Below are 27,551 nucleotides of genomic sequence, written 5' to 3'. Positions count from 1 at the left end.
AGACTCTGATAGCTATTATATTGATGCACATCAAGGGCTTTCAATGCAAACCTTGCAATATTGGTGCACATCAAGGGTTGTGTATAGTATTAATAAGTAGAAATCCATCCCCCCCCCCCCCCAAAAAAAAAAAAGAATTAAACCAATTGTGATATCTCTCCATACAGACCTAAAGCTATGAGCTCGAAGTTTCAATTATCTCAGCATTAAATTGACCACATTCCCAAATAATGCAGCTTTATTCCCCTTTGTATTCTAATAATTCTACTTTTGTTTTGTGGTAAACAGGAAAAAGGGGGGAGTTATCCTAAAACTGATCCTAAACCGCTAATTGCTATTTGCTGTCTGCAAAATAAACACATCAACAGTTGTCGCGCACACCATGGATGCACGATTCTCAAGACTGTTAATAAAACTAACATTAGACAGACAATCCCGCTCGACAACCAGATAGACAATTCTCACTCAATACAGGTGCTGTGTCCATCCAAATCTTTCTTGAACATGCATAATTGTCAAACTCAAAGTAAAGCATGATAATTGTGCTTCGAGGACATGTAAAATGACTAGCCAAACTAGTGCCAGCAACAGATATTCTTACAGGAAGGAAAAAAATGAGTACGTTCACTTGATCAAAACTATCAAAGACCAAATATATGACATAAGTCTCACCTATCGCTTCCTGGTTCCTCTGAACCATCTCTCTATTCATGGTCTCATAACATCGGAGGCATTCCAAGAGACGAGCAATCTCGAAGTTCTTTAACTCTAGTTGAGCTTCCATCTCTACTTCAACTTCAGCCCTGGCCATTCCTCTCCCAATGGAGTGAGTTCGATATGAATCTTGCAACATGAACTTGTTGACATAGATCTTCCATGGGATAAGAATTCAGGTCAACCGCTGCAACAGCAGTAAGATTTGCAGGCAAAAACAATTCCTGCACTGTATAACCCTTGCCTAATTCTCTCATATTGGCTTTTCATGCTGTTAAGGGACACTTCAGTTTGCTTCCGCTTCTCTATCTCCATCAATAGGCTCAACCTCAATTCACACAATTCAGCTTCAAAATCAATTGTAGAAGTTTGAGCTCCACCTTCAGAAGATAGTTCTGCAGAAAGAGAAAAGACAAGTAAGCTCATCTCCAACAAGAATAAAGAATTTATAAGACCTTCACTACAAGCACTACTAAACCACTATTTGTAAGGCGTATGAAATATACCATACTATGGATAATTCCATGATATAATTAGGATATTCCGCCCACTGCAGCAAGTAGCATAAGTTGAAAATTGGGGGAAAAGTGAGAAAAACAAACAAGGCTCTTATTGCTTGTGTATGTTCCATTGCAACAAAAACAATGGGCAGAAAACTAAACCCAAATTACCTTCCCAAGCATCAAAAAACTCCCCAAGACTGCTGTACTTCATAGACAGTTCTGCGCAGCATTATCTTCAACATCTGTAATACTTGCAAAACTCATTGATTCATTTGGATCAAAGAAATCTTCAATCTCTAAACCTCTTTGTGAATTCATTGTCGGTACCTGTAAATCATTTGTAATGCTACTACTCCCACTTTCCCTGTGTCCAGTCCCAAAGTCACCATTCTTGCTGCTATCAAATTCAAAGTGATAAACACTGTCACCTTGCTCCTTTAGCAGCTTCAGGATTTTTATAAGGAACTTGGAAGTCACCAGCTGAACTTACAATCACCATATCTGAGCTCTTACCAAAAGGCTTTTCACAATCATGGAGAACATTCCGCTCAGCCAGTATGCTGGCCTCTGAAGTGCTCTTGAGGAGGCGCGGGGTACGTCGCTTATGGTTAATGATTGGTGACGGAGGAAATGGAGAGGGTGCATCTGGAAGTGGCGTCACCTCAGGAGTGGCATAAAGAGATGGTTTTAATGGAGGACGAGGAGCCTTTTTCTTCTTCGGGGCGCACTAGCATTCCTCCCATTCTGTGAGTTTGGCAGAGGCATCGAACTCGGAGCAGATCTGTCAACAGGCCTGGAACCTCCAGGCTCTAACAACCTATCCAATGCTATGGCACTAAAGGTCGGCATGGCTGATATCAATCTGCATAATTATCACAAATTCACAAAAAAAAATTAGCACCAATTAATTAGAATTTATAATCAAATAATCGAAACTAACCAACAAATTAGTAGTGACCACAGACCACTGAATTTGCAAAAAGAATCACAGTACTAACTAATTTACAAAAAGACAAAAAAAATAAATCAAACTGCAGTGGTTGTCCTCATTACAAATTTATAGGGTTTAGGATTTGTGCTGTGTTTGTAAATTATTAATCTTTCATATATTGTATTTAAAGTTGGATGATATTTTAAAGTTTATATTAGACTATAATTATACTTTAGTATGTTTATTTATATTTTATTATTTTATTATAAACCAATTATGTCAGTTGAACCACGGTTGAACCGGCTAAACCAGTGAATCAATAACTAGAGTGGTTCGATGACCGGTCCGGTTTTCAGAACCTTGACTAAAACATCATTATAATCTAATAGGAAGATGAGAAATATCATTGAATCTGAGAGGATTAGAAACCAAATTATTCTCTATAGATGCATTATTATCCCCAAGTGCTTCTTGACTAATACTATCTTCTAAAACTTGAAAAAAAAAAAAAAAAACTATAAAAATTAATAATCAGACAAAAATTAAAACAGCCATCATTTACCAACAACAAAAATTAGTAAACAATTTAGCAAAAACACAATCACCCAATAATCAAAAGGACAAGAACATGAAGAAAAATTGTATCACATTGTATAAAATTATATATTCTTCATATATAAAATAGCATCGTTGAGACGTTCATCCAAGTCAAATGCAGCCTTATCTAGAACCAAAACGAAAGCCTTCAAATCAGGAGAATTTGTACCACAAGGACAAACACAATAAACAATTAAAACAAAGATCAACACAGTATGAAAATTACACCAAATTAACAAATTATAGCAAATTATAAGACAACACCACCAATTAAAATTTAAAACAAAGCAACAACACCAACAGGAACAATTGAAAGTTACATAGCAACAACACCAACAATTAAATCACAACACCACAATAAAAGGTTACACATCAGCAATAAACTTTTTCAAAGATTAACAAGGATTATCAAGGTTTCAAGCTTTTAGCTCAATTTTTTCCAGCACATCATGAAAAAAAAGCAACAGAACAGAGTACAGCACAGCACAGCAATAAGCAGAGCTAATCATTCAACAATTCAATCTGAGTAGTATCAGCAGTAGCAGACTCCTAAACCGAAGAACAAAAAACCAAGAACGAAAAAATTCAAAAAAAAAATGAAGAAACCAATCTGAGAAGCACTAGCAGAATCCTAAGCCTTGGTTCTGACTTCTTGAGCAGTCTGAACAGAGGGGCAGAAGCGCGATGGAGACAGAGGCCAAGCAACAAGCACGACTCGAAGACGGTGGTCGGTTGGAAGAAGCTGCTGCGGCTGAGCAAATGAAGGGCAGACTCCAACACGCCGAGCTCAAGGAAGAAGCTGCAATTGGTGGGTTGGAAAATTCGAGCACCACGACCAGACGAAGATGGTGGAGCCCAAGCGCGACGGACGGCGGCAGGAGCCCGACACAGCAGACAAAGATCAGGAATTGACGCTGAGCTCGAGGAAGAAGGTGCGATTGTTGAATGAGAATGAAGTGCGGACAACCAGACGACGACGCTGGTGCCTGAGCACGACGGACGGCAGCAATCCTTGCAGCGGCAGTTGAGAAGCTAGGGTTCCAGGGTTTAGGCTTTGAGCTCTACTACTGAAGGGAAGGAAACGGATTCTGAATTTCTGATGCTCTTGTGTTTCTAAAAGTTCAAAACGGTGTCGTTTCTTGTAAACCAGCTGGGTCCCGATTCAGTCCGACCAGCCTGTTCAGCGGTTTACAAGCGGTTTTCAGAATTGCAGTTTTCTATTTAGGACCAAACTGCATAGGTGTCCGGTTCCCGGTCGGACAGGTTCGACCGGCTGGTCCCGTCCAATTTCAGAACTATGATACAAACATAATTACGTACTTCAGTCCTAGGCTCCTAGCCATTAGTCAAAGTCTTTATTCTTCTTTTCTTTGCATCGTGAAAGTTTTTATTCTTCATCCTCTCATCAAATGCCTGGAGGAACATTATTTTGCTTGTTTGTACCGTTAAAAGAGAGATTTTTTAGAAGTAGAAATAAATATAGAAAATTATTTTTTCTTTAAATATATTTATTTTTATTAAGATAATTATAGTCATAAGTAGAAAAAAAACTATTATACACAACATATTTTTAAGAAAAAGAAAGTATATCTATATTATTATATATTTATTTATTATAAAATAAGATAATTACATAAATTTTTAATAAAAAATACTAGCTATGTGCCTATGTTATTCTTTAATGATAATTTAGTTAACGTATTTTTTCTAACACTAATTGTTAGGGTTTTAACTAACTTGGTTGGTCGAATCATAAGTTCGTTTGTCCGCTCAAACAAAGTCTCTGGGTTCGAATCCCGCAGCAAATTTGAATTAAAAAAATTACTTTATTCATATAAAATGGGATTCTTTCTGGACAACGATTTCCGGGCATGATCTCATTCCTCTATACACAATTAAATTTAGTTTAGATGCCAAACCTGAATAATAGGATGCACACAACAGCAAGATGCATTCGATAAGGAGGGGCATTCCATCCGTTTTCCACAGAAGTTCCATCCCTAGAAAACTTTTTCCCGATAGATCATCAATATTAGCACGCTGGATACATAGAAACCAACTAAGATATTATAATTGATATAGAAAGCACCATTCTTTGCTGATTGCAAATAACAGGCCCTTTTGATGATGTACTGGGTAGTACAAGAATTACAGATGGATACTATATATTACTATATCAGTAAAAGAAATGTGATAAATAAATTAAATGCATTATTCAGACAATGAAATTGCAATTTAATATTGACTCTGATCTATGCCGGTAGTCTCACTAATTACTCTCCAGATTCAATGTGTCATTCAAAGAAGTTTACACCAAAAAGAAACCTTCTATCAAATTTTATGAGCCAAATAAAAATTGAGACAGCTTGGTGCCTATTATTATAAATATTTAATGTTCAATCTTTTTTTAAGTGAGTTTGGCATGAATGAGATTAAAATGCTTTCATAGCTATGAATGTCGCTGAAATTAACGAGGAATGAAAGAAGTACACAAATTCATTCATTACCTTGCCAGAGTTATTTTGATATCTTCTCACATCTCAGCACTAGGGATATGGATGAGCACAAGTAGTTCTTTTCAAAGCAGTGAATTACATGAAAACAAGTTCAACAGGTTAGTGTCTTCAGCCAAATCACCAATAATCTTGACAGGAACACGATCCATCCTTGAAGCTGTGGAACCGGTTAGTGTCGCGAATAACTATTTCTTGAGTTGTGATCCTTGAGACATGCTTCATAAAATTATGGCAATTGCGACAGATACGCAGGTTTTTGAAGATTCGTATTGTTTGCTTATGGCTATTGCTCATAAGGGCAAAGGCAAGAGCCAACTTCTCACTATGGTGATTAAGATGTTCTTCTTTCTCTGTGTCTGGAACATCATGAAGCACATGTTCCATTTGTGGTACATAACCAATCAATCTGAGCTTTTCACCAAGCTCCTCCAATTTCAAATGGATTTCCCTGATGTGAGGATGTCCCCCATCCGACACAAAGACATGTATTTTATTGTTTATTTCTACCCAGCTACAACCAGGTTCCTTTTTCACACCATGGCTGGACATCAAGGCCCTTATTCTTTTGGCCTCTGTCCACCTACCTTTGCTAGCAAAAATATTTGAAAGTAATATGTAAGTTGAGTCTGTCTCACATTTGAGCTCAAATAGCCTTTTTGCTGCTCTTTCACCAAATTTGACATTCCCATGCTTTGCACATGCGCCCAGAACATTCTCCCAGACCAATGCATTAGACGTGAGCTTCATCTCTTCGACAAAACTTTCAACCTCTACAAATCTTCCTGCACGGCTAAGAATGTCAACCATACCAGCATAATGCTCGTCTCTAGGAGTTACACCATAAACATTGCTCATGGAGTTGAAGTGTTGTTTCCCTTCTTCAACAAGACCCATGTGGCTGCATGCAGAAAGGACACCTAAAAAGGTAACATCATCCGGTAAGTTGCCCTCATCTTTCATTTTCTGAAAGGTCTGTAGGGCCTTATCACCCTGACCATGCAGAGAGAATCCACATACCATAGTGTTCCATAGGACTTTATCACGCCAAACCAGTCCCTTAAAAACAGCCTCAGCATCTTCTATGCAGCCACATTTTGCATACATATCGACAAGTGCACCGGAAACAAACATATCAGGCAGAAGTCCACTTTTAAGTGCCATAGAGTGAAGTTGCCTTCCACTTTCAGTAGCAGTTATCCGGGAACAACCACCTAAACAGCCAGCAATAGTGAACTCATTGGGCCTTACTCCTTCTTGCTGCATTGAATTTAAGAATTTGATAGCCTTCTCTTCTTGCTCAGTTTGAGCAAAACCAGTGATCATTACTGTCCATGTGAAGACATCCCTATTGATCAACTTAGAAAAAACTATATATGATTCTTCCATATATCTAAATTTGAGATACATGTCCAAAAGGGCTTTCCCAACATATTCATTTCCATCAAGACTGTTTTTCAGAATTTGAGCATGAACTTGCTTTCCGAACTTTATGTCTAAGAGATCAGAGCAAGACCTTAAAATACTAATAAATGTATACATATTTGGCCTAAATCCTTCGACAAGCATCTGGCAGAAAACATTTGATCCTGATTCAGCGTAACCATAGTCATGAAATCCTGACAATAGAGTATTCCAAGAAACAAGATCTGGCCCTGTCATCGCCTCAAACACCCGATAACCATCATCCACACAACCATTTTTAATGTACATCCCGATAAGGGCATTACTTACAGAGACATCTGATTCAAACCCAAATTTGAAAATACAAGCATGGATGCTTTCTCCATAAAGCAAGTCACCCAATTCAGCAGCAGCACTAACAACACTTGAAAAGGTAAATTGGTTTGGTTCAATTCCAGTATGTCTCATCAAGTAAAATAGCTTAATTGCTTCACTGCTATGACCTTGCTTTTCAAGGCAAGCGATCATTGCACTCCACGAAACTACATCATGGTCTGTGATCATATAAAAAAGTCTTAGTGCATCATCTACCATATCACACTTTGAATATATGTCTACAAGACTGGAACACATGAATTTGTCTATTTCAAAACCACTTTTGATTGCCAAACAATGCACAAGTTGGCCGTCTCTTAATTGTCCTGAATTTGTGCAACCCTTAAGTACACTGGACAAGGTAAATTCACTGAATTCTACTTCTGAATTTATCATTTCACAAAATAATCTAAATGCTCCTTTCCCATCACCCACTTGAGCATGACCATTAATCAACACATTCCACAATACTTCATTCTGCTCAGGCATGCAAAAGAACACTTTATCAGCAAGGTCGATTTCACCACATTTCGCATATAGATTAACTAATGCAGATGCAATAAACACATCAGATAATAAACCCTCCTTAATCACTTCAGCATGAACCTGTTTCCCAAAACTAACATCCCGGCACATAGAACAAGCTTTCAAACAAGTGGCAACCGTGAATTCATTCGGACTGATCCCTTTCTTTCTCATCTCACAAAACAAATCAACACCCTGCCTGCCATTTCCCTGAGCTACAAATCCCTGAATTAATGCAGTCCAGGACACGACATCTTGTTCAGGCATTTCATCAAGCGCCTGGCATGCATAACTGGAGTAGTCACATTTTGCATACAAGTTGATGAGTGAAACCCAAAAGTGAGAATCAGGGTCCACCCCAGTTTTTATCTGGTGACCATGAATGGCCTTTCCCTCATTCAAAGCTCCTCTCAAAGCACAATTACCCAACAAGGAAGAATATCGTTTAAGCCTCTGCTTGCTACCCACGTTTGACGGTTTCATCTCAATGTTCTTCTCTGTTTGAGGCACTGAGCGATGATTTATACCACTAGGGTCTCTTTTAGGTGTTGTCCCTGACCTCTGTTGAGCTGAACTAACTGTGGAAAAAATGTTGAAGGGGTTTCGCGGTGGTTTATGTGAAAAGATTTGAACTTGGAGAATGGGTAGGGAGAGAAACTGAAAACTGTGTAGGTTGCACAATCCATAGGACACAGTTGCGTATTCCATGAAAACTTTCACTTTTATTTTGTTTGATGATTATTTTTGGACAAGCTGAAGAATAAACCAACAAACAAAGAGAGAGTTAGGCAATGCTGGAAATAAAGTAGAGGCATATCAACTACAACCATCATAGATGAATGTGTTGAGGTACTTCAATTTTGCATAATCTGTTATCTTTAAGTGTCTTGATGCACTTAATAGGGGTGTGTGTACATGGGTAGGGTGAAAGCACAGACCTGGCCCTCAATATTCTCCAGGTCAATTTTTGAGAACCTAACCCAGCCTTAAACCGGATGAAACCTCATTATTCTAAGGTCCAAATTTATTACACAAGAAAAGCAAGCAATTTCAAGGGAAATAGCCTGTAAAAATGCAACAAATCCTTTTACACAGAACACATATTACGTTGTTAGGCATTTGAAACGTGGTATGTCCAAGATTCAAAAAGGATCAAAGATAAATCAAGAACTGCAAGCAATCATATGCATGGCACTTATATATTGTGTTTGCGAAGATGGGTTAGTGAACCTAAATGGCAAGCTAAACAGAAGCAAACTAAGGCCTTCCTCCTTCCATTTAGCTTTTAATTACACTCAAATGATAACCAAAACAGAATTAAATTAAGGCCCCAGAATGTTAATTAGTTCATCATTAGCAACAAGGTTTAATCACAAACAAGCAAATTAAGGTTCTTTTTGGGCAGAACAGAGAAGAAAGATTAAAGAACTAACATTGAATTTAATCAGTTTAATCACACATTGTATTTTCAATCATAAAGAGGCAAAACCGGTACTAATCTAATAAAATAACTTGATGAACAAAGAATTTAAAAAAAAAATCGAATTAATCCATATTGTTAATATATCAAGTAATCAATTAATCAGAATCAAGATATTGAGAGAGGCACAGAAGACTAGAAGAGAGCTGACCGGTGGCGAGAGAGTGTACAACTGCAGTGTCGGAGACTGGGTGAGTAGAGAGCACAGCAGCAGCGGGAAGGAGCTTAAAGTTTGCAGCCTCGCTGCAGAGACATTAAATAGCGACAGCGAAGATGGAGAGAGAACACATAGCAGCAGCCGGCGGTTAAGACATGCGAGTAACGCTGGAGAAAGAAGTAGCAGCCGTTCGGGTCTGAGAGAGATACTCGAACAGGGATTTGTACAATTTTTCTTCATGTTCTTGTCCTTTTGATTATTGGATGATTGTGTTTTTGCTAAATTGTTAACTAATTTTTTTTGTTGGTAAATGATGGCTGTTTTAATTTCTATCTGATTATTAATTTTTATAGTTTTTTACAGTTTTAGATGATAGTTAGATAGTATCAGTCAAGAAGCACTTAGGGATAATAAATTAATAATACATGCCTAGAGAATAAGTTGGTTTCTAATCCTCTTAGTTTCAATGATATTTCTCATTTTTCTATTAGATTATAATTATATTTTAGTCAAGGTTCTGAAAATCGAATTGGTTATTAAATCACTCTAACTATTAGTCACCAAAAAAAAAATTACTCTAACTATTAGTTTATTAATTTAACTGATTTAATTGTGGATTATAGTTCAACTAAAATAACTATTTTATAATAAAATAATAAATAAAATATAAATAAATATAATTATAGTCTAATATAAATTTTAAAATATCATTCAACTTTAAATACAATTTAAGAAAGTATAATAATTTACAAATACAGCACAAATCCTAAACCTTATAAATTTGTAATGAAGACTACTACAGCACAATAAATGAAATATGAAAGATTAATAATTTACAAATTACAATTTTGTAATGAGGATTAACTAAGGACCCATTTGGAAAACTTCAAAAGCTATTTTTTTTTGAGCTTTTAACTTATGAAAAGTAGTAGTATTAATGTCAGGTGCAATTTTTAAAACTAAATTGTAGCTTTCTAAGAAGCTATTTAAATGCTTATGGAGAAGTTAAAAAAAATGACTTCTCTTGTAATAAAAAGCTTTTTATCACATTTCTTTTAAAATAAGCACTTTTAAAACTAAAAATTAAACATAAAATAACTTATTTATAAACTACTTTTAATATAAACTTTTATTATTTAAACTATTTTTTCAAAAGGAGCTTAATTAAGCTGTTTACCCAAACTGGAAAGCACAAACACAACATAAACACAGCACAATTAAGCACAAACAATTAAACAAAGATCAATGAGGATGAAATAAAGCACAAACACAACACAATTAAGCGGAATAAAAACACAAAAGTCAAAACAGCACAATTCCAGCAGCACAACACTTCGCAAAAAAGCACAAAACACGGCACAATTAAAGAACAAATACTGCACAAACCCTAAACCCTTAAAATTTGTGATGAGGATTGAGGACAAATACAGCAGAATATATGAAAGATTAATAATTTATAAATCTGTAATGGGGTTAAGCACAATTAAGCCCAATAAAAACACAAAACAGCACAATCCGAGGTTTCCAGTAGCACAGCACTAGGCAAAAAAATACACAAAACAAAGAACAGCAGCACAGCAGAGCAGCCAGAGCTAATCAATTAATCATTCGACAAAAACCCAAAACATTCAATATTTATTCAATAATTAATATGATTTCTGAATAAAAAAAACGAAGAGCAAGCACTAGCAGTGAGCACTGACCTTCGATCTGAGCAGTCTGGGCAGAGTAGGACGGACAGAGGTTGAGCGCAAAGGACAACGGCGACTAGACAACGACGACTAGACCACGGCGACCAGACGAAGACTAGTAGACGACCACACCATTGGTGAATGAGGAGACGAGTTGGAGACTCCGGCAACACGACCAGACGAGGACGGAAGCCCCTGAGCGCAACGGACGGCGGCGGAAGCGTGGCTGAGCAGACGAAGGCGACGGACACCAAGCTCGAGGAAGTAGCTGCGATCGGTGACAGCAAACAGGGGTTGGAGACTTGGAGCACGAGGGAAGCTAGATGGACGGCGAACTTTGGGTGCGACGGACTGTGGTAGTGTGCCACTCCTTGCGGTGGTGGTGTAGGATTAGAAGGCTAAGGTTTTTTATTGGGTTAATACTCAAATTCGTCCCCGAAAGATTACGCGATCTTCATTTTCGTCCCCGAATGATTTTTTTAATCAAATTAGTCCCTAAAAGATAAAAAATAAGTCAAATCAATCCTTCTGTCAGTTGGACGATGACGTGGCACATTAAGTGCCACGTGGCAGGTCAGTGACACGTGGCATACCCAGGTCAACGCCACGTGTCACTTGACATGTAAAAAAGATTTTTATAGTCAAAATAGTCCTTAAAAGTCCAGACGTAAGTCATTTTCATCCCTCAAATTTTAAAAATTAGTCAAACTAGTCCTTATATAATTTTTTTATTTTTTCTTCATAATATTAAATTTGAAATATTTTTTGATACTACTAATTTTAATAGAAATGTAATTGACAAATAAAACATTAGTAATTGTATCTTTTCTTCTTAAAATTTTTTTTTCAATAAAATTATCTCTCTCCTTTAATTCTTTTCAAAATCTCTCTTATTCTTTTCTATTCCAAAACATTTTTCTTACATACATTTTGCTGGAATATATATATATATATATATATATACTCAAAATTGAAATGTATGTATTTATTAACCTAAACAAAATTATATGCTCGAAATCAAAATTTATGTATGTTAAGCTAAACAAAGTTATACCACTATTTTTTTCTACTACATCTTTTTTTTGTCCATTACGGTATTACTTACGTATAGAATGTAATGATGGTAATACTTAGAGTCAAAATTTGTGGATCTTCTTGAATTTTGACTCTAAGTATCACTACCATTACATCCTATATGTAAGTAATACCGTAATGGAAAAAAATATGTAGTAGAAAAAAAAATAGTGGTATAACTTTGTTTAGGTTAACATACATAAATTTTGATTTTGAGCATATAACTTTGTTTAGGTTAATAAATACATACATTTCAATTTTGAGTATATATATATATATATATATATATATATATATATATTCCAGCAAAATGTATGTAAGAAAAATGTTTTAGAATAGAAAAGAATAAGAAAGATTTTGAGAAGAATTAAAGGAGAGAGATAATTTTATTGAAAAAAATTTTTAAGAAAAAAAGATACAATTACTAATGTTTTGTTTGTCAATTACATTTCCATTAAAATTAGTAGTATAAAAAAATATTTTAAATTTAATATTATGAAGAAAAAATTAAAAAAAATTATATAAGGATTAGTTTGACTAATTTTTAAAATTTGAGGGATGAAAATGACTTACGTCTGGACTTTCAAAGACTATTTTGACTATAAAAATCTTTTTTACATGTCAAGTGACACGTGGCGTTGACTTGCCACGTGGCACTTAATGTGCCACGTCATCGTCCAACTGACAGAAGGACTGATTTGACTTATTTTTTATCTTTCAGAGACTAATTTTATTAAAAAAATTATTCGGGGACAAAAAAGAAGATCGCGTAATCTTTCGGGGACGAATTTGAGTATTAACCCGTTTTTTAATTTTATTTCTTTCTGAATGAAAGAAAGAAGGGGAGAAAGGGGCTTTTGGGGTGGGGGAAGAAAGGAAGGAGCTTCGTATTGTGTAAACCGGCTGGATCCTGGTTCAGTCCGACTGACTAGTTTTCAGTCAATTCAACAGTTTTCTGATGATTTATAAAAGAGCGGTTTTTTCGGTATGGACTAAACCGCAAAGTCTCCCAGTTTTCAGTTAGATCAATTCGGTCCGCTGATCCATTTTGATTTTCAGCATAGTTGTCAATACTGAACCGGTGATTGAATCGGTCAAGTTACTGGTTTACTGGTTTATTGGTTCAACCGATGAGTTACTGGTTCAACCGGTAAAACCGTTCTCACGTAAATAAAAATATATAATAGTAAAAAACCTAAAATTAAAATTTGAAATACATATTTTTACTAACATTTTAAGAACAATTAAGTCAAATTCTATAAATAACTAATACAAAGATAGACATATAATTAGTTCATACTACTATATAGTATCTTAATTAGACACAATAAGAATAACAATCTATGAATTATATCCAAATAATAATTTTAAAGTCTAAATATTTTTATATAATTAAATAATTATATAAATTTATTTTTTTCTCGGAAGTAATTTTTATATTCATTATATTTTTATTTTAAAATTAATTAATTTGTACTTTAATTAAAAAATGAGTTTTTAGGGTTTAGGGTTTAAGTCTCTCTCTCTCTCTCTCTCTCTCTCTCTCTCTCTCTCTCTCTCTCTCTCTCTCTCTCTCTCTCTCTCTCTCTCTCTCTCTCTCTCTCTCTCTCTCTCTCTCTCTCTCTCTCTCTCTCTCTCTCTATATATATATATATATATATATATTATAAAAAGCATTGACAACATAAAGAAATGGGTTAGTGCAGTGGTTGTCAACTTGGTCTTCATTCTAGAAGAGCCAAGTTCGATTCCCACTCCTTGCAATACTGGTTCATTTTCTTAAGCGGTCAGTATACTAAACCGAACCGGTACAAAATCTGGTTCACTAATCCGGTCTAATTTTTACAACTATAATTTTAGTATCTTTATTAAAATTTTATTTATTATTTTATTATAAAATAATTATTCCAACTCAACTACAGTTAAATCAAGTTACGAAAAAAAAACTACTGTTAAATTAATAAATTAGTAACTAAAATAAATCAATCATCGATTTGATTTTCAAAATTTTGTAACTTAATAATATTTATTTATGTATTTATAATATATTAAAAAAATCCAAAAATAGTTCCACAATCATCCTTAGATAGTTGATTTCAATTTATGTTACTGGGTAAGAACTTTTTTCATATGACATAATTTTCTATCTTTACGATATGCCATCAAATTTCGATTGTTTCATCTCCTCATAATAACTTATTTTTGTATAATATTATAAGATTTTCTTAATATTATTTTTATTTAATAATTATAATTTAGTTATAAAATTTATTTTATTATTTTATATATTTATTATTTCTCGTTCTTCATTATTCTTTACTATAAAGTTGGTGTTTAACTTTAACTTTATAATATATTAAAAGACAGTTTAAAGTAGTTTCACAATTATCCTTACGCATTTGATTTTACTCTATATTCTTACATAAAAAAAATTTTTTTTTAGATGGCAATAATCTTCTATTTTTGTAATATATTACAAGATTTCTATGATCTCATCTTCTCGTAATAATCTATTATTGTATAATATCATGAAATTCTTTTTTAATATTATTTTTCTTTGATAGCTATAATTGAGTTATAAAATTTGTTTCATTATTTCATACCAAGTCTATTGCTTCTCAACTTTCATTATTCTTCAATTATAAAATTAGTGTTTAACCTTAACTTTTTATATTCTCTTCTTCTTTATTTAGACTACCCATTTTTTTTAGTAAAACTCCTTCTCGGTCTCTAACCATTTACGAAATTGACTTGGTGCCCCCTCACTATTGGAAATTAACAACGCGGTCCTTATCCATTCTCTCTGTGTGACTGAAAGGACCCTCTTAACCGGATTCCGGTTAAGAGGGTCCTTTCAATCACACAGAGAGAATGGATAAGGACCGTGTTGTTATTTTCTAATAGTGGGGGACCGGAGAGGAATTTTACTTAAAATTGGAAAATAAATTAAAAAAAACATTGTTTTAAGTTTTGCATCTAATGCATTCTGCCATATTTTACATGTGAACGGAGAGCAAACAACGTCAAACTTAATAGATAGCACAAAATTATTAACAACGAGACTTAACACAAAAGTGATAATTATTTGGGTTGATTAAGCATTATTATGTCTTGGATTTAGGGTTTTAAGAACGACATGTATGTTCTATATTATTGAACCTAAAAAAAAAAGTTAGTTCAAGATTATTATTCCATACACCTTTTTCTAGAAAAATTAAACTGTTTTTTTTATTAGTGAAATTAAATTCATCAACCATAATTTTAATAGTAGGATTACATGTAGAGACTAAATATTCTTTTTAGATTTTTAGAAGTGATATTTGTTTCATCCAAATGTTCGTGATATGACTAATTAATTTTAATTTAATTTTACGTATTTTAATTTTGTTTATTTAGTTACTAATTTAAATTTTATGTCAGAGGATTTAGAGTTTTCTTTATTTAACCTAAAATTGAGTGAGTTTCTTCGATTTAATTTCCAAACCAGTGAACAAATTATATTGAGGTATTTCTTTCTTATTGCATCAAGTAATTGAATACAAAGAGATCTCTTTGTATTCAATTACTTGATGCAATAAGAAAGAAATACCTCAATCTAATTTGTTCGTTTGGAAATTAAATCGAAGAAACTCACTCAACTTTAGGTTAAATAAAGAAAATTCTAAATTCTCTGACATAATTAGTAACTAAATAAACAAAATTAAAATACGTAAAATTAAATTAAAATTAATAAAAACATTTGAATGAAATAAATATTACTTCTAAAAATCTAAAGAGTAAATTATCATTTTTGTCCCTAACGTTTGGGGTAAGTCCCAAAGTTATCCCCTAACGTTTCAATCGTCCTATTTAAGTCCCTAACGTTTCAAAACTGACTCAATGTTGTCCTGCCGTTAGGGATCCGTTAACAGAATTGACGGCGGGACAAAATTGAGACGATTTTGAAACGTTAGGGACTTAAATAGGATGAAAACGTTGGGGACAAAAATGATACATAGAAATAAATTTTAATTTTATCATTCAATAATATCAATTTTTTACTATACATAGTATTCAATTATTTTTTAATCACATCTAAGTAAATTACACTTAACCATATTACTTTCATTTTAAATAAATTAATTTTTTTATAATTTTACTCTTAAAGATTTTTAGTTATCATGAAATATTTGTAGAATGACTAGTATATAAACTTGCAGAAAAGAAAAAAAATAATATATATATATATATATATATATATATATATATATATATATATATATAAAATAAAATATAAATTATACCTTTTGTCTCTAATGTATCAAAATTCTTTAAATTATAAAAAAATAAATTTATTTAAAATGGAAGTAATGTGATTAAGTGTAATTTATTTAGATGTAATTAAAAAATAATTGAATACTATGTACAGTAAAAAATTAATATTATTGAAAGATAAAATTAAATTAAAATTTATTTTTATGTATCGTTTTTGTCCCTAACGTTTTTGTCCTATTTAAGTCCTTAACGTTTTAAAATCGTATCAATTTTGTCCCGTCGTCAATTCTGTTAACGGATCCCTAACGGCAGGACAACATTGAGTCAATTTTGAAACGTTAGGGACTTAAATAGGACGATTGAAACGTTAGGGACAACTTTGGGACTTACCCCAAACATTGGGGACAAAAACAATACTTTACTCAAATCTAAAAAGAATATTTAGTCTCTACGTGTAACCCTACTATTAAAATATTTAGTCCCTAACCATCTAGAAAAGGACCTGGCGCCCCTTGACCATTAGAAAATAACAACACGATCCTTATCTATTCTCTCGTGTGACTAAAAGTACACTCTTGTCGGTTTTCTAGTAAAAAATAACCGGAAGTACCGGTAAGAGGGTCCTTTTGGTCACATGGAGAGAATGGTTAAGGACCGCGTTGTTAATTTCCAATGGTGAGGGGGCGCCAGGTCAATTTCGTAAATGGTTAGGGAACGGGGAGGGGTTTTACTTTTTTTTTTATCTTTTCTTACATAATTTCTTATCTCTTTTTCTTTTTTTTTTTCTCCACTCTTGCTAATTTATTGCAGTACTAAAATTTGGTTAATGATCAAAGTTTTTTTTTTAATGTACAAAACGTATTTATTAGGTGATTGTGTGATATATTCATTAATTTTTCTATTTTTTGTGTAAGTGTATTATTAGTTACTAGCAGCTTAATAGGCGGCTCATGCTTGTTCAACCACTTTTCTATTATTTTTGAAGAATTATTTTTTATATTTTTTAAATTATAAATTTAAAATAAAAATTAAAAAATTAAAATAATAAATTATTAATAAATAAAACTAAAAATTTCATAAATTATTAAATTTTTTAATTTATATAATAAATAAATTCAATTAAATTAGGTATAATACCAAAATTATTAGGTTGTTATTATGGGTAATAAAATTAAGATAAAAATATACAAATATTATTTATGAATTAGTTATTTATAAATATTTGTAAATTTATTTTTTAATATTATTTAATATCAAACAGATATAAAAATTTATATTTAAAACATTCTTATTTTTCACGCATAATTTTAATGAGTAAAAAAATATATTTTTAACTTTATATTCAACATCTTAAATTATCTTGGATTTTATTATTTTTTAAAATTATTAATTTTTATTTTCATTATCCTTTTCTCTTATCATTCACTATACACGTATCTACACATATCTGTTATTATCTTACCACCACTATTTTACTGGTTTGTTCTCTCTTCATTCCTCATTTTCTTCTTTTTTCCACCTTCTCTTTTCAAATCACAATTAATTATCATTGTATACCATTTTTGTAACTCTCAATCTTATCTATTACTTGAATCCACAACCACTCATTAGGTTATCTTTTGAGTCGCTAAAGATTTGTTAAATTTTTTTTTTTTGTATCTTTTTGAACTTAAAATTTATAACTATTAACAATTTTGTTTTCCTATCAATAGATATATGATAAAAATAATAATAAATTAGAACTTACATGATCCACGAGGTAGAAAAAGACAGAGAAATAAATAATGTAATTGTTGACACAGTGAAAACATATTAGGTATCAGACAAATAATACAGTAAATATAGATATAAAAAATTAAAAATTTGTATAAAATAATTTTTTTTAACTTACAACTTCTATCTATCACAAGAAAATTTCAATAACATTCTCTCTTGATAAAAGGAGAATACTACTCCTCTCTCTAAATATAGGGAAAAAATCTCTCAAAAAAATCTCTCTATTTAACTCAATGTTACTATTATTCTTATTAAATGAAATTGATTAAAATAAATTAAGAAGGCTCAATTCATAGATGCATTTCTTTAATATAAACCATCTATCAATTTGAAATAAATAATTCTTCTCTTTTTTTCTACCATTAAAATTCTATGGTTATAAGTTAGGAATGTTTATATCCTTTCATTTTATTTAGCTTTCTACCAAAATAACTTTACTAAATTTACAATCTCCAACTTAAAGTTAATTTTGGTATTAAAAGTCTCACTATTTTCATATTGCTCATGTAGTCAATAGGCCATAGGAGAATCTGCACCATTCAAATTTATCAGTGTTAATTGGCTTTGTCATGGCATCTGTTAGGTCATCTTTAATATGAATCTTTTACATATTCACACTCCCTTCTTCGACTACTTCTCGAACAAAGTGATATTGTATTGCATTGTTGTCCTTGAATAAAAGACAGAATTTCTTGTAATGTGCAAGGCACTGTGACTGTCACAATACACAAGAATTTTCTGTTGTTTGTGTCTGAGTTTCTCCGTCAATCTTTGGATCCAAATAGCTTCGTTGCATGCTTGTGTAGCTGCCATATATTCAGCTTCTATAGTAGATAGAGCTATAACAGTATGTAATTTAGATAGTCAGCTCACAACTCTTTCTATAAGTATGAACACATATCTAGTAGATTTTTGTTTATCAAGATCATCTGCAAAGTCTAAATCAACATATCCATTGATAATGAATTTTGATCCTCCAAAACATAATGCAACATTCGAGGTCCCTTTGATATTCTTAGGATCCTCTTAACAGCATTCCAATGCTCTTTACCTGGATGTGCCATAAATCGACTTACCACCGCAACTGCTTGAGCAATATCTAGCTTCGTACAGATCATGACATACATAAGGCTTTCCACCTGTGATGCATATGGTACTTGAGACATTTCCATCCTCTCTGCTTCACTACTAGGGCACATACTTGAGGATAATTTAAAATTCATAAGAAGTGGGATTGAAATTGGCTTACATTCTTGCATGTTGAAGTGTTGCAAGATCTTCTTCAAATAATTATTTTGCGATAGCCAAATCTTCCTATCCCTTTTGTTTCGGTGGATTTGCATTCCTAAAATCTTGTTTGCTGGACTCAAGTCTTTCATATCAAACTCCCTAGCCAACTATGCCTTTAATTCTTAAATTTAATCTTTGTTGGGCCTACCACAAATATGTCATCCACATACAATAGTAGAATGACGAAATCATTATCACCAGACCTCTCATATTAGATATAATGATCTGAACTAAGTTTGTTGTATCCAAGGCTAATAATGAAAGAATCAAATCTCTTGTACCAACACTTTAGTGCCTGCTTTAGACCGTACAGAGATTTAGTTAACCTGTAAACCAAATTTTCTTTTTATTGTTCTTCAAAACCTTCTAGTTAGAGCATATATATATCTTCTTCAAGTTCTCCATGAAGAAAAGTAGTCTTTACTCTTTACATCTAATTGCTCTAGATGTAAATCAAATACAGCAAACATAGTCAAAACTACTCTGATAGTAGTTAGTCTCATCACTAGAAAAAATATTTCATTAAAGTCAACACCTTCTTTTCGAGCATATCCTTTGACAACCAATCTTTCACGATATCGTTCCACCTGATCACTACTATCTCGTTTGATCTTGTAAACCTGTTTGTTACCAATGACTTTTCGACCTACTGAAAATGCAACAAGATTTTAGGTATGGTTCTTACATAATGCCTCGTTTTTTTCTTGCATTGCTGTCATCCACATAGAACATCTAGATTGGACATAGTCTCTGTAAAAATTGTTAGCTCTCCATCTTCTGTCAGAAGAAGATATGTATCATAGCTTGTTAAAATATAATTTAATTACCATGATAGTATTTTTTTTGTCAAGTGGATTAACAAACTTCTATGTCATTGGCCTCTTTTTTTGTTCTTCGTGCTCTGATTCTGCTTCCAAAAAATTACTTTTTATGCATTTCTCATCTCTTTTAATAGTGGCTATCTCTTTAACAGTGCTATCATTTTCTTGTTCTCTTTATAATTTATCTTCCGCAAATATTACATCTCTACTGATAACTACCTTGCGAGCAGTGGGATCCCATAGGCGATACCCCTTAACTCTATCAGCATAACCCAAGAATATACATTTTCTAGACTTTAGATCCAGTGTTATTCTTTCCTGAAAATTGTACATCACGTACACAGAACAACCAAATGTATATAAAGAAGAATAATTAGATAGTTTACCTTGCCACATCTCCATTGGTGTCTTCAATCCAATTACAGTCGATGGTGACCAATTTATTACATAACAGGCAGTTTTAACAGCTTCTACCCAAAAAGACTTGGCTAAACCTGCAATTTACAACATAGCTCGTGCTCTTTCTAGGAGAGTCCTATTTATTCACTCTGCTATACCATTTTACTGAGGCGTATATACAACTGTGAATTGCTGTTGAATACCTGCTTGCTTGCAAAATGTTAGAATGTCACCATCGATATATTCTCCTCCATTATCTATCCTTAAATACTTGATCTTTTTTCCATATTCAAGTTCCAACTTTGCTTTAAACTCTTTAAATATCGCAAACACGTCTGACTTCTTCTATTAGGTAGACCCATAACCTCCTAGAGTAACCATTAATAAATTATACAAGATATTTTTCTCCTCCTAGGGACATCTCCTGCGATTCTCATACATCAGAATGAATCAGCTCTAATATGTGCTTGTTTCAAGCAATTGATTTACCAAACATCAATTTATGTTATTTGCTTGTAACACAATGCTTACAAAATAATAATTTTACCGATTTGATTTTGGGAATGAGATTACGTTCCACAAAAATTTTTAAGCCTCATTCTAACATGTGGCCCAGTTTATGATGCCATGTCATTGTCATTTTTTCTTGGCTTACTGAGGTAACTGATGTCTCTGCCTCTTGCAAAGTATCTCGCATAAGGATGTATAGATTTGCTACATTTTTTCCGTTTTTATTACCACAAGAACACGTTTAACAAGTTTCAAGATCTCACCTTCAATATGGGTCTTACAACTAAGTTCATACAGTTGTCCAATCGACAACAAATTCTTCTTTAAGCCTTTCACATATCTTACCCATTGAAGTGAACAAACAGAATCATCAAATACTTTTATTTTGATAATACTCATTCCAATAATTTCTAAGGCATGATCATTTTTCATGAACACAAATCCTTCCACGACTTGTTCATATATACAAAACCAATCATGATGAGGAGCCATATGTCAGGTTGCTCCTAAATCAACAATCTAGGTATCAGTGAGTTGTTTACTGTCTTTAGAACCCATTATTGCTTCGCCATACAAGAGTTCTCCATCCTTAGAGGTACTTGCAACATATCCTTGAGAACTTGATTATTTTGGAACCTTTTCTATACTCTTTTTATTCCAATAATCTTTATTGAAGTGCTCTCTCTTACCACCATTGTAACATTTGAATTGCTTCTTTCTTTGTGACTTTGGTCTACTTTAGCTCCCACTGGAACCACGCTCCATTGATCTCCCTCGCTCTCATCCTTCTACTTGCTTTGAGCTCTCTAATTTATCTTCCTTATTCTTGCATCTCGATTCTTCTTCAAGAATCACAACATATATATCATCAAAGGAAAGATAGTCTGTCAAAATATTATTGGTTAAGTTAATGATGAGCTAATCATCGGATCTAATAGACTTTGAAATAGGAATTTTGTACGCTCATTTTCTGCTATGTTGTATTCCAACGATGAAAGTTGAAAAAATAACATATTTAAATTATTGATGTGATCCGTTATCGATGTAGACTCACTTATTCTAAGAGTATAAAATCTTCTCTTGACATGGATAATAGAAGTTCCCAAATACTCTGGTGTGGATCGAGCCCCTATTAATGAGAAAAATTAGTTACCAAGTACTGTCACTACATCAATGCCAATATGGATGTCATTGTAAATATATGAATATGCTTTGATATTTTTGAAACTCAATCTCAATATTCAACAACATCATAAACCAAAAGCATTGATTGTGAAAAATAAAGAAGACAAAGACTATTCACAAGATTCTACCTTTACTCAATCTCAATATTTAACAAAAGTATCATCAACAAATTCTTTTGTAGCCTTTGAAACCAACAAAAAAAACAAATTAAAATAGAGACCATATAAAAATAGGATAAATAAAAAAGAAAAAAAGGTATAGAGAAAACATCAAAGATGACAACAGTATTAGAGAGAGTGAGAGAGAGATGGAGAGAGACGAATAGAGAGCAACAGTGAGACAGAGAGGGAGGGAAATCGAGAGAGAGAAAGAGATAACCGTATTGGAAGCACTAGAGAAAATGGTGGGCTTCCTCGTTGGAGGTGAAGTGGATGCCGACGAGGGGAGTGGGGCAGGCAGGATGGGGTGATCCGTTAGGGAACCGTTGGAATTGAGAAATGGGAAAGGGGAAGGGGAAGGGGAAGGGGAAGGGAAATTGGGTGGGTTCTTTGTTTTTTATTTTTTCATTTAAATTATTAAGGATAATTTAGTAATTTTATGTATTTAAGTCTCTATTTTTATTTTGAACCAAACAAAATATTGAGACATAATTCAGTCTTATACATCTTATATTAAACACAATACTTAAGACTTTGTTTCTCAGTCTCTGTCTCCAAATTTTTGTCTCTCAGTCTCATTCTCCCTTTCAAATGCTACCTTAGGGTTAGGTCTTTGGGTGGGGTTTGTAAACCCATTCGATTAGGATTTTCTCTCCCAGAATCGAAAACTAAACCGCAGAAATAACTAAAAAAATGTCATTTTTGGTTTTCGATTGTCGATTTTTTTGTTCAATTGATCGGTCTTATTTGGATTGAATTGATTTTTTACATCCTAAATATTACGTACTCCTATTATTATATTAGATTTGAAGCAACCGACTTAATTTAATTCAATGCAAATAAACGTATTCGCATTATTGTACTTGTAATATATGATGCTAATGTATTTACATACATTAAAATGCTAGTACCAGCAATAATTAGATCATTTATTTTGGGTAAATATAAGATTCTTTTAATTATCAAATAGTTATCCAATGTTTGTACTCATTTAAAAAATTTTAAAAATTAATTAGGCAGTAATCATAATTAACCATATGAGTACAATAATACGAATACATTTGTTTTTATTGGATTAAATTAAATCATTAATTTAAATTATATTCATCTAAATTTTAAATTAAAAATTTTATAATTTTAAAATTTTAAATTATTTTAATAAAATAAGATGAAATAGAAAAATAAAAATTAAATCAACACAATACTATCTAAAATATTATATCAATGTATCAAGAGATTTTGCACAATAATGCTCCGCATCCATGTTATATTAGCAACCAAGTCATTTACATACACATGCGCACGTTTTTTTCGCGCTTCTTCTTCTTCTACTACAAAATTCGTGCACGAAGGTTCTTCTCTTCTTCTTCTTTGATGATGCTGCGTCTTCTTCTTCTTTTTCTTTTTCGTTATCTTTCTCTCTCGTTATCGTCATCTTCAACAATTTTGAATTAAATGGATTGGAATGGAATCTAATGCAATTGAATAAAGTGATAATGAATAATTTCATCATTCTTTGCTAAAATCAGTGTTGTTTATGAATTTGAATTTGAATAGAATGCATGAGTTTCTGAATTTATAGAATACACAATTCTCGGTTCATTTGTTATTATACAATGGTGTTGTTATAATAATATTTCGATTCATTTGCAGTCCAGGTGTGTTGTCGATGAACAATTTATTCCAATAGTTGGGATGACTGTCAAGACAAATTAAATAGAATGGAATAAAATCTAATACAATTGAATAAAGTGATAATGAATAATTTTATTATTCTTTGCCAAAAAAAGACTCAATCATCAACAAAAATACATCAAATTTATTTTTGGACCCAAATGAACCTCAATTAAACTAAGAAATGAACCGAAATTACTTAAAGAATAAAAAATTTGATCAATACTTATCAGTAGCATCAAGTGAACCTCAATTAACATACAAATGAATCGAAATTAGTTCAGATTTGAACAAGCAGTCAAAAAACTTAATCATCAATAAAAACACATCAAATTCATTTCTGGATCCAAATGAACCTCAATTAAACTAAGAAATGAACCAAAATTACTTAAGGAATAAAAAATTTAGTCAATACTTATTAGCAACATCAAGTGAATTTCAATTAACACACAAATGAACCGAAATTAGTTTAGATTTGAACAAATAGTCAAAAAGACTCAATCATCAACAAAAACACATCGGACTCATTTCTGGATCCAAGTAAACCTCAGTTAAACTAAGGAATGAACCAAAATTACTTAAGGAATAAAAAATTTGGTCAATACTTATCAGCAGCATCAAGTTAAAAAAAATGAAAAAATCAAACAAAGAAGAAGAAACGCATAATGCTGCAAAATCACTTGGTGGATTTGGATGCGTTTTTGTTCATGATTCAATTTTGTTTGTATGCTTGTTTTTGAACGCAATCATTAAGTAATTTTGGTTAATTCTGTATTTAAATAAGGTGCACTTGGTCTGTACTTGTTTTGAAACAAGTTTGTTTGTGTATCGTCATCATTAAGTAATTTCGATTCATTTGGAATTAATTTTCAATTCATTCGGAATTAATTTTTGGTTCATTCTAGATATAATTTCAGTTCATTTCTGAGTAAATTTCTAATCATTCAATTTTTTTGTGTGCTTGTTTTCGAACACAATCATTAAGTAATTTCGATTCATTCTGGATTTAAATAAGGTGTACTTGGTCTATGCTTGATTTGAAACGAGTTTGTTTGTGTATCGTCATCATTAAGTAATTTTGATTCATTCAGAATTTAATTTTTAGTTTATTTTAGATGTAATTTCGGTTCATTTCTGAGTGAATTAAGGTGTATTTGGTTTCGTTGTTCTGCACAATTCAAAACACATAATGCTGCAAAATCACCAAAGAGAGGAGGAAGAAAAGAAAAAAATACAACAATAACAGCAGCAACAAAAGAATGATGATGAGGAGAGAACACGCAAAGAAGAAGGAACGCGAAGAAGAAGAAGGAGGAGGAGGAGGAGGAAGAGGAGGAGATGGAGGAACGCGAAGAAGGAGGAGGAGGAGGAGGAGGAATGCGAAGAAGAAGAAGAAGACGACAATGACGGCAACGATAACGTACCCGCGCGTATAATCACACTCTTTTAATGAGAGTGGTTTTTGTTGGTGTTATGTCTACTTGGTTGAACTTGAATGATAATAATGTTTGGATGTGTAGCAAATTTTTTTACATATATCTTGGATAATTTTAACATTTTAAATTATTAATTTTTTAAATTAAAAAATTTAAATCATTAATTTTTTAAATTAAGTATTTAATTAATTATACGAGTACAATAATACTGAGTACATAATATTGTACTCTTATTATGCTTATATGCGGAATATTTAGTACCTAATTTAGTTTTTAATAATTTTATTGCTTATGTATCTAAGATGTGTAACGTGTATTTCATAGAAGACATCATAAACCCTTTCTATTCCTCATCCAAAAAAAAAAACCTTCCGATTGCTTTCTGCAAACTTAATAGTAAGTTCGTAACCTTGTCAACCATGCACAACCTCTTTAATACACTTATTACGCTAAGGCAAATATCAATTCAACTAAGGGCCGTAATCACCAATTCACCATCATCCAGTTAAGCCACATACAATAACCATTTTAATCATCTATAATAATCACAATTCCTTTAGTTTGTAGGCAAAATATTTGATGGAACTCTTATAGAAAACTCCATTCAATAGAACTGCGAAAAATATTTATACATTCATCTCAATTCATTATTTTATATTTACTCATTTTTAATAATTTTTTTTTTAATTTTTAAAACAAACTCAAACCTTAAAACATTAAAAATAAAACATCAGACAATCATCATTCAGTATCCAAATAAGAGTCATCATCCATCACCCCTGTTTCCACCCCACTTCCATCACTTGTTGTTTTGTTTTTGAATTGAATCACGTTAGTAGCTAGATGAATACATTATTTTTCATGGCACTTTTTTAATCTAAAGTGTTGTGTGGTGTTCATATTTAAAAAAAAAACTTTGCATAGTGTTTGAATGATATGTGGCTCCTTTTCAACTAAGTGTAGTGTTTATTTGAAATTTTTAATTTTTCAGGAAAGACAACATTTCTAAAGAGACATCTTACCTGTGAATTTGAGAAAATTTATGATCGTGAGCTAGTTAATTATTTATTTCTTTTTTTTTTGGTATTTATACAAGGCTAGATGCTCAAAGAAAACAAAAATAATTACACAACTACTATGCGGGGTGTAACACCCTACCACACTTAATCTTATGCTTAAGTCATAAGACTGAGGTGGTAAGGTATTACGACCTCTAAAAGTGAATATATATATAGTGAAAAAGATATTTAACTAGGAGCCTTGAAAAACAGTAAAACAAATTCACGAAATAAAAACGCAACGCTCAGGATACGAGATAACTTGCATGCCAAGAAAGCTAAATTTCATAAGTGTAACTAAATAGAAAGTGAGAGTAGAGAGTCAAGGATACAAAATAACTAGCTCCTAACTCAGCCTGCGAAGCCAAGGTTGGCTGGAGAATATTTACATACATATAAACATAGCCTGAAGCCCAAAATACATACATAAAACCCTAGTTCTCCATAAACCTCTAGGAGGTACAAAATAAACAAGTTATTCGGAGAGAAAGTTAAGTACGTATAAACATAAACTATATAACACAAAAAAACCCAGGAACCACTCCGCGTCAGAAGTCCAAACGCCTAGTGAAGTGTCTCTAAACTTGCATCTGAAAATAACAACACAGTATGGAATGAGAAGCAGGGGGTTCTTAGCATGGTAAAGGTGCCACGCACATAATATATAAGGTCCTGGGAATGCAAGAGGCAATCCTAGAATGCCGACACTTAGATATAAAGCTTAAAGAAATAAAGCAGAAACCATAAGTCAGGGTGGCTCTCTAAGGCTTTCTAAACTTAACCAATTTCCTTAAGATCTAACTGAAACTCAGCTAAAACCCTAAATTTCTCCGCCTTCGCTCCGTTCCTCCGTCTCCAATGAAATTAGAAGGACAAACAAACAACAGCACACACAAGTAGGATGCAAGTAATACAAATAGCAAGTATAACATTTAGCATATTATAATCATTTAGGCAAACCCAATTAATGCACAATCAGACAAAATCACACAAATACATATGATGAATGTCTATCCTACTGGCCAT

General features: G+C 32.5%; 1 protein-coding gene and 1 pseudogene across 2 annotated transcripts; both read right to left on the bottom strand.

The window, feature by feature from the left end:
- Window positions 1–320: 320 nt before the first annotated feature.
- On the bottom strand, window positions 321–3,776 carry LOC107630363 (uncharacterized). Its single transcript, XM_088508644.1, is given in 8 exon segments — window positions 321–829; window positions 831–929; window positions 931–1,109; window positions 1,386–1,442; window positions 1,445–1,653; window positions 1,655–1,937; window positions 1,940–2,079; window positions 3,395–3,776. Coding segments are annotated over 7 exon segments (1,362 nt in total). The 5' UTR covers window positions 2,067–2,079; window positions 3,395–3,776; the 3' UTR covers window positions 321–421.
- An 888-nt stretch (window positions 3,777–4,664) lies between these two features.
- On the bottom strand, window positions 4,665–9,453 carry LOC148570409 (putative pentatricopeptide repeat-containing protein At3g15130 pseudogene; annotated as a pseudogene). The gene is made up of 3 exons (XR_015907307.1): window positions 9,194–9,453; window positions 5,253–8,315; window positions 4,665–4,785 (listed from the first exon to the last, which is right to left on the bottom strand). The product of XR_015907307.1 is annotated as a putative pentatricopeptide repeat-containing protein At3g15130 pseudogene (transcript).
- Window positions 9,454–27,551: the final 18,098 nt, after the last annotated feature.

This window comes from Arachis ipaensis, chromosome B3 (genome assembly GCF_059453495.1).
Source record: "Arachis ipaensis isolate K30076 ecotype BB chromosome B3, ASM5945349v1, whole genome shotgun sequence".
Classification (NCBI taxonomy): domain Eukaryota; kingdom Viridiplantae; phylum Streptophyta; class Magnoliopsida; order Fabales; family Fabaceae; genus Arachis; species Arachis ipaensis.
The sequence above is the reverse complement of the archived record's forward strand: the minus strand, read 5'-3'. Positions and strand labels throughout refer to the sequence as shown.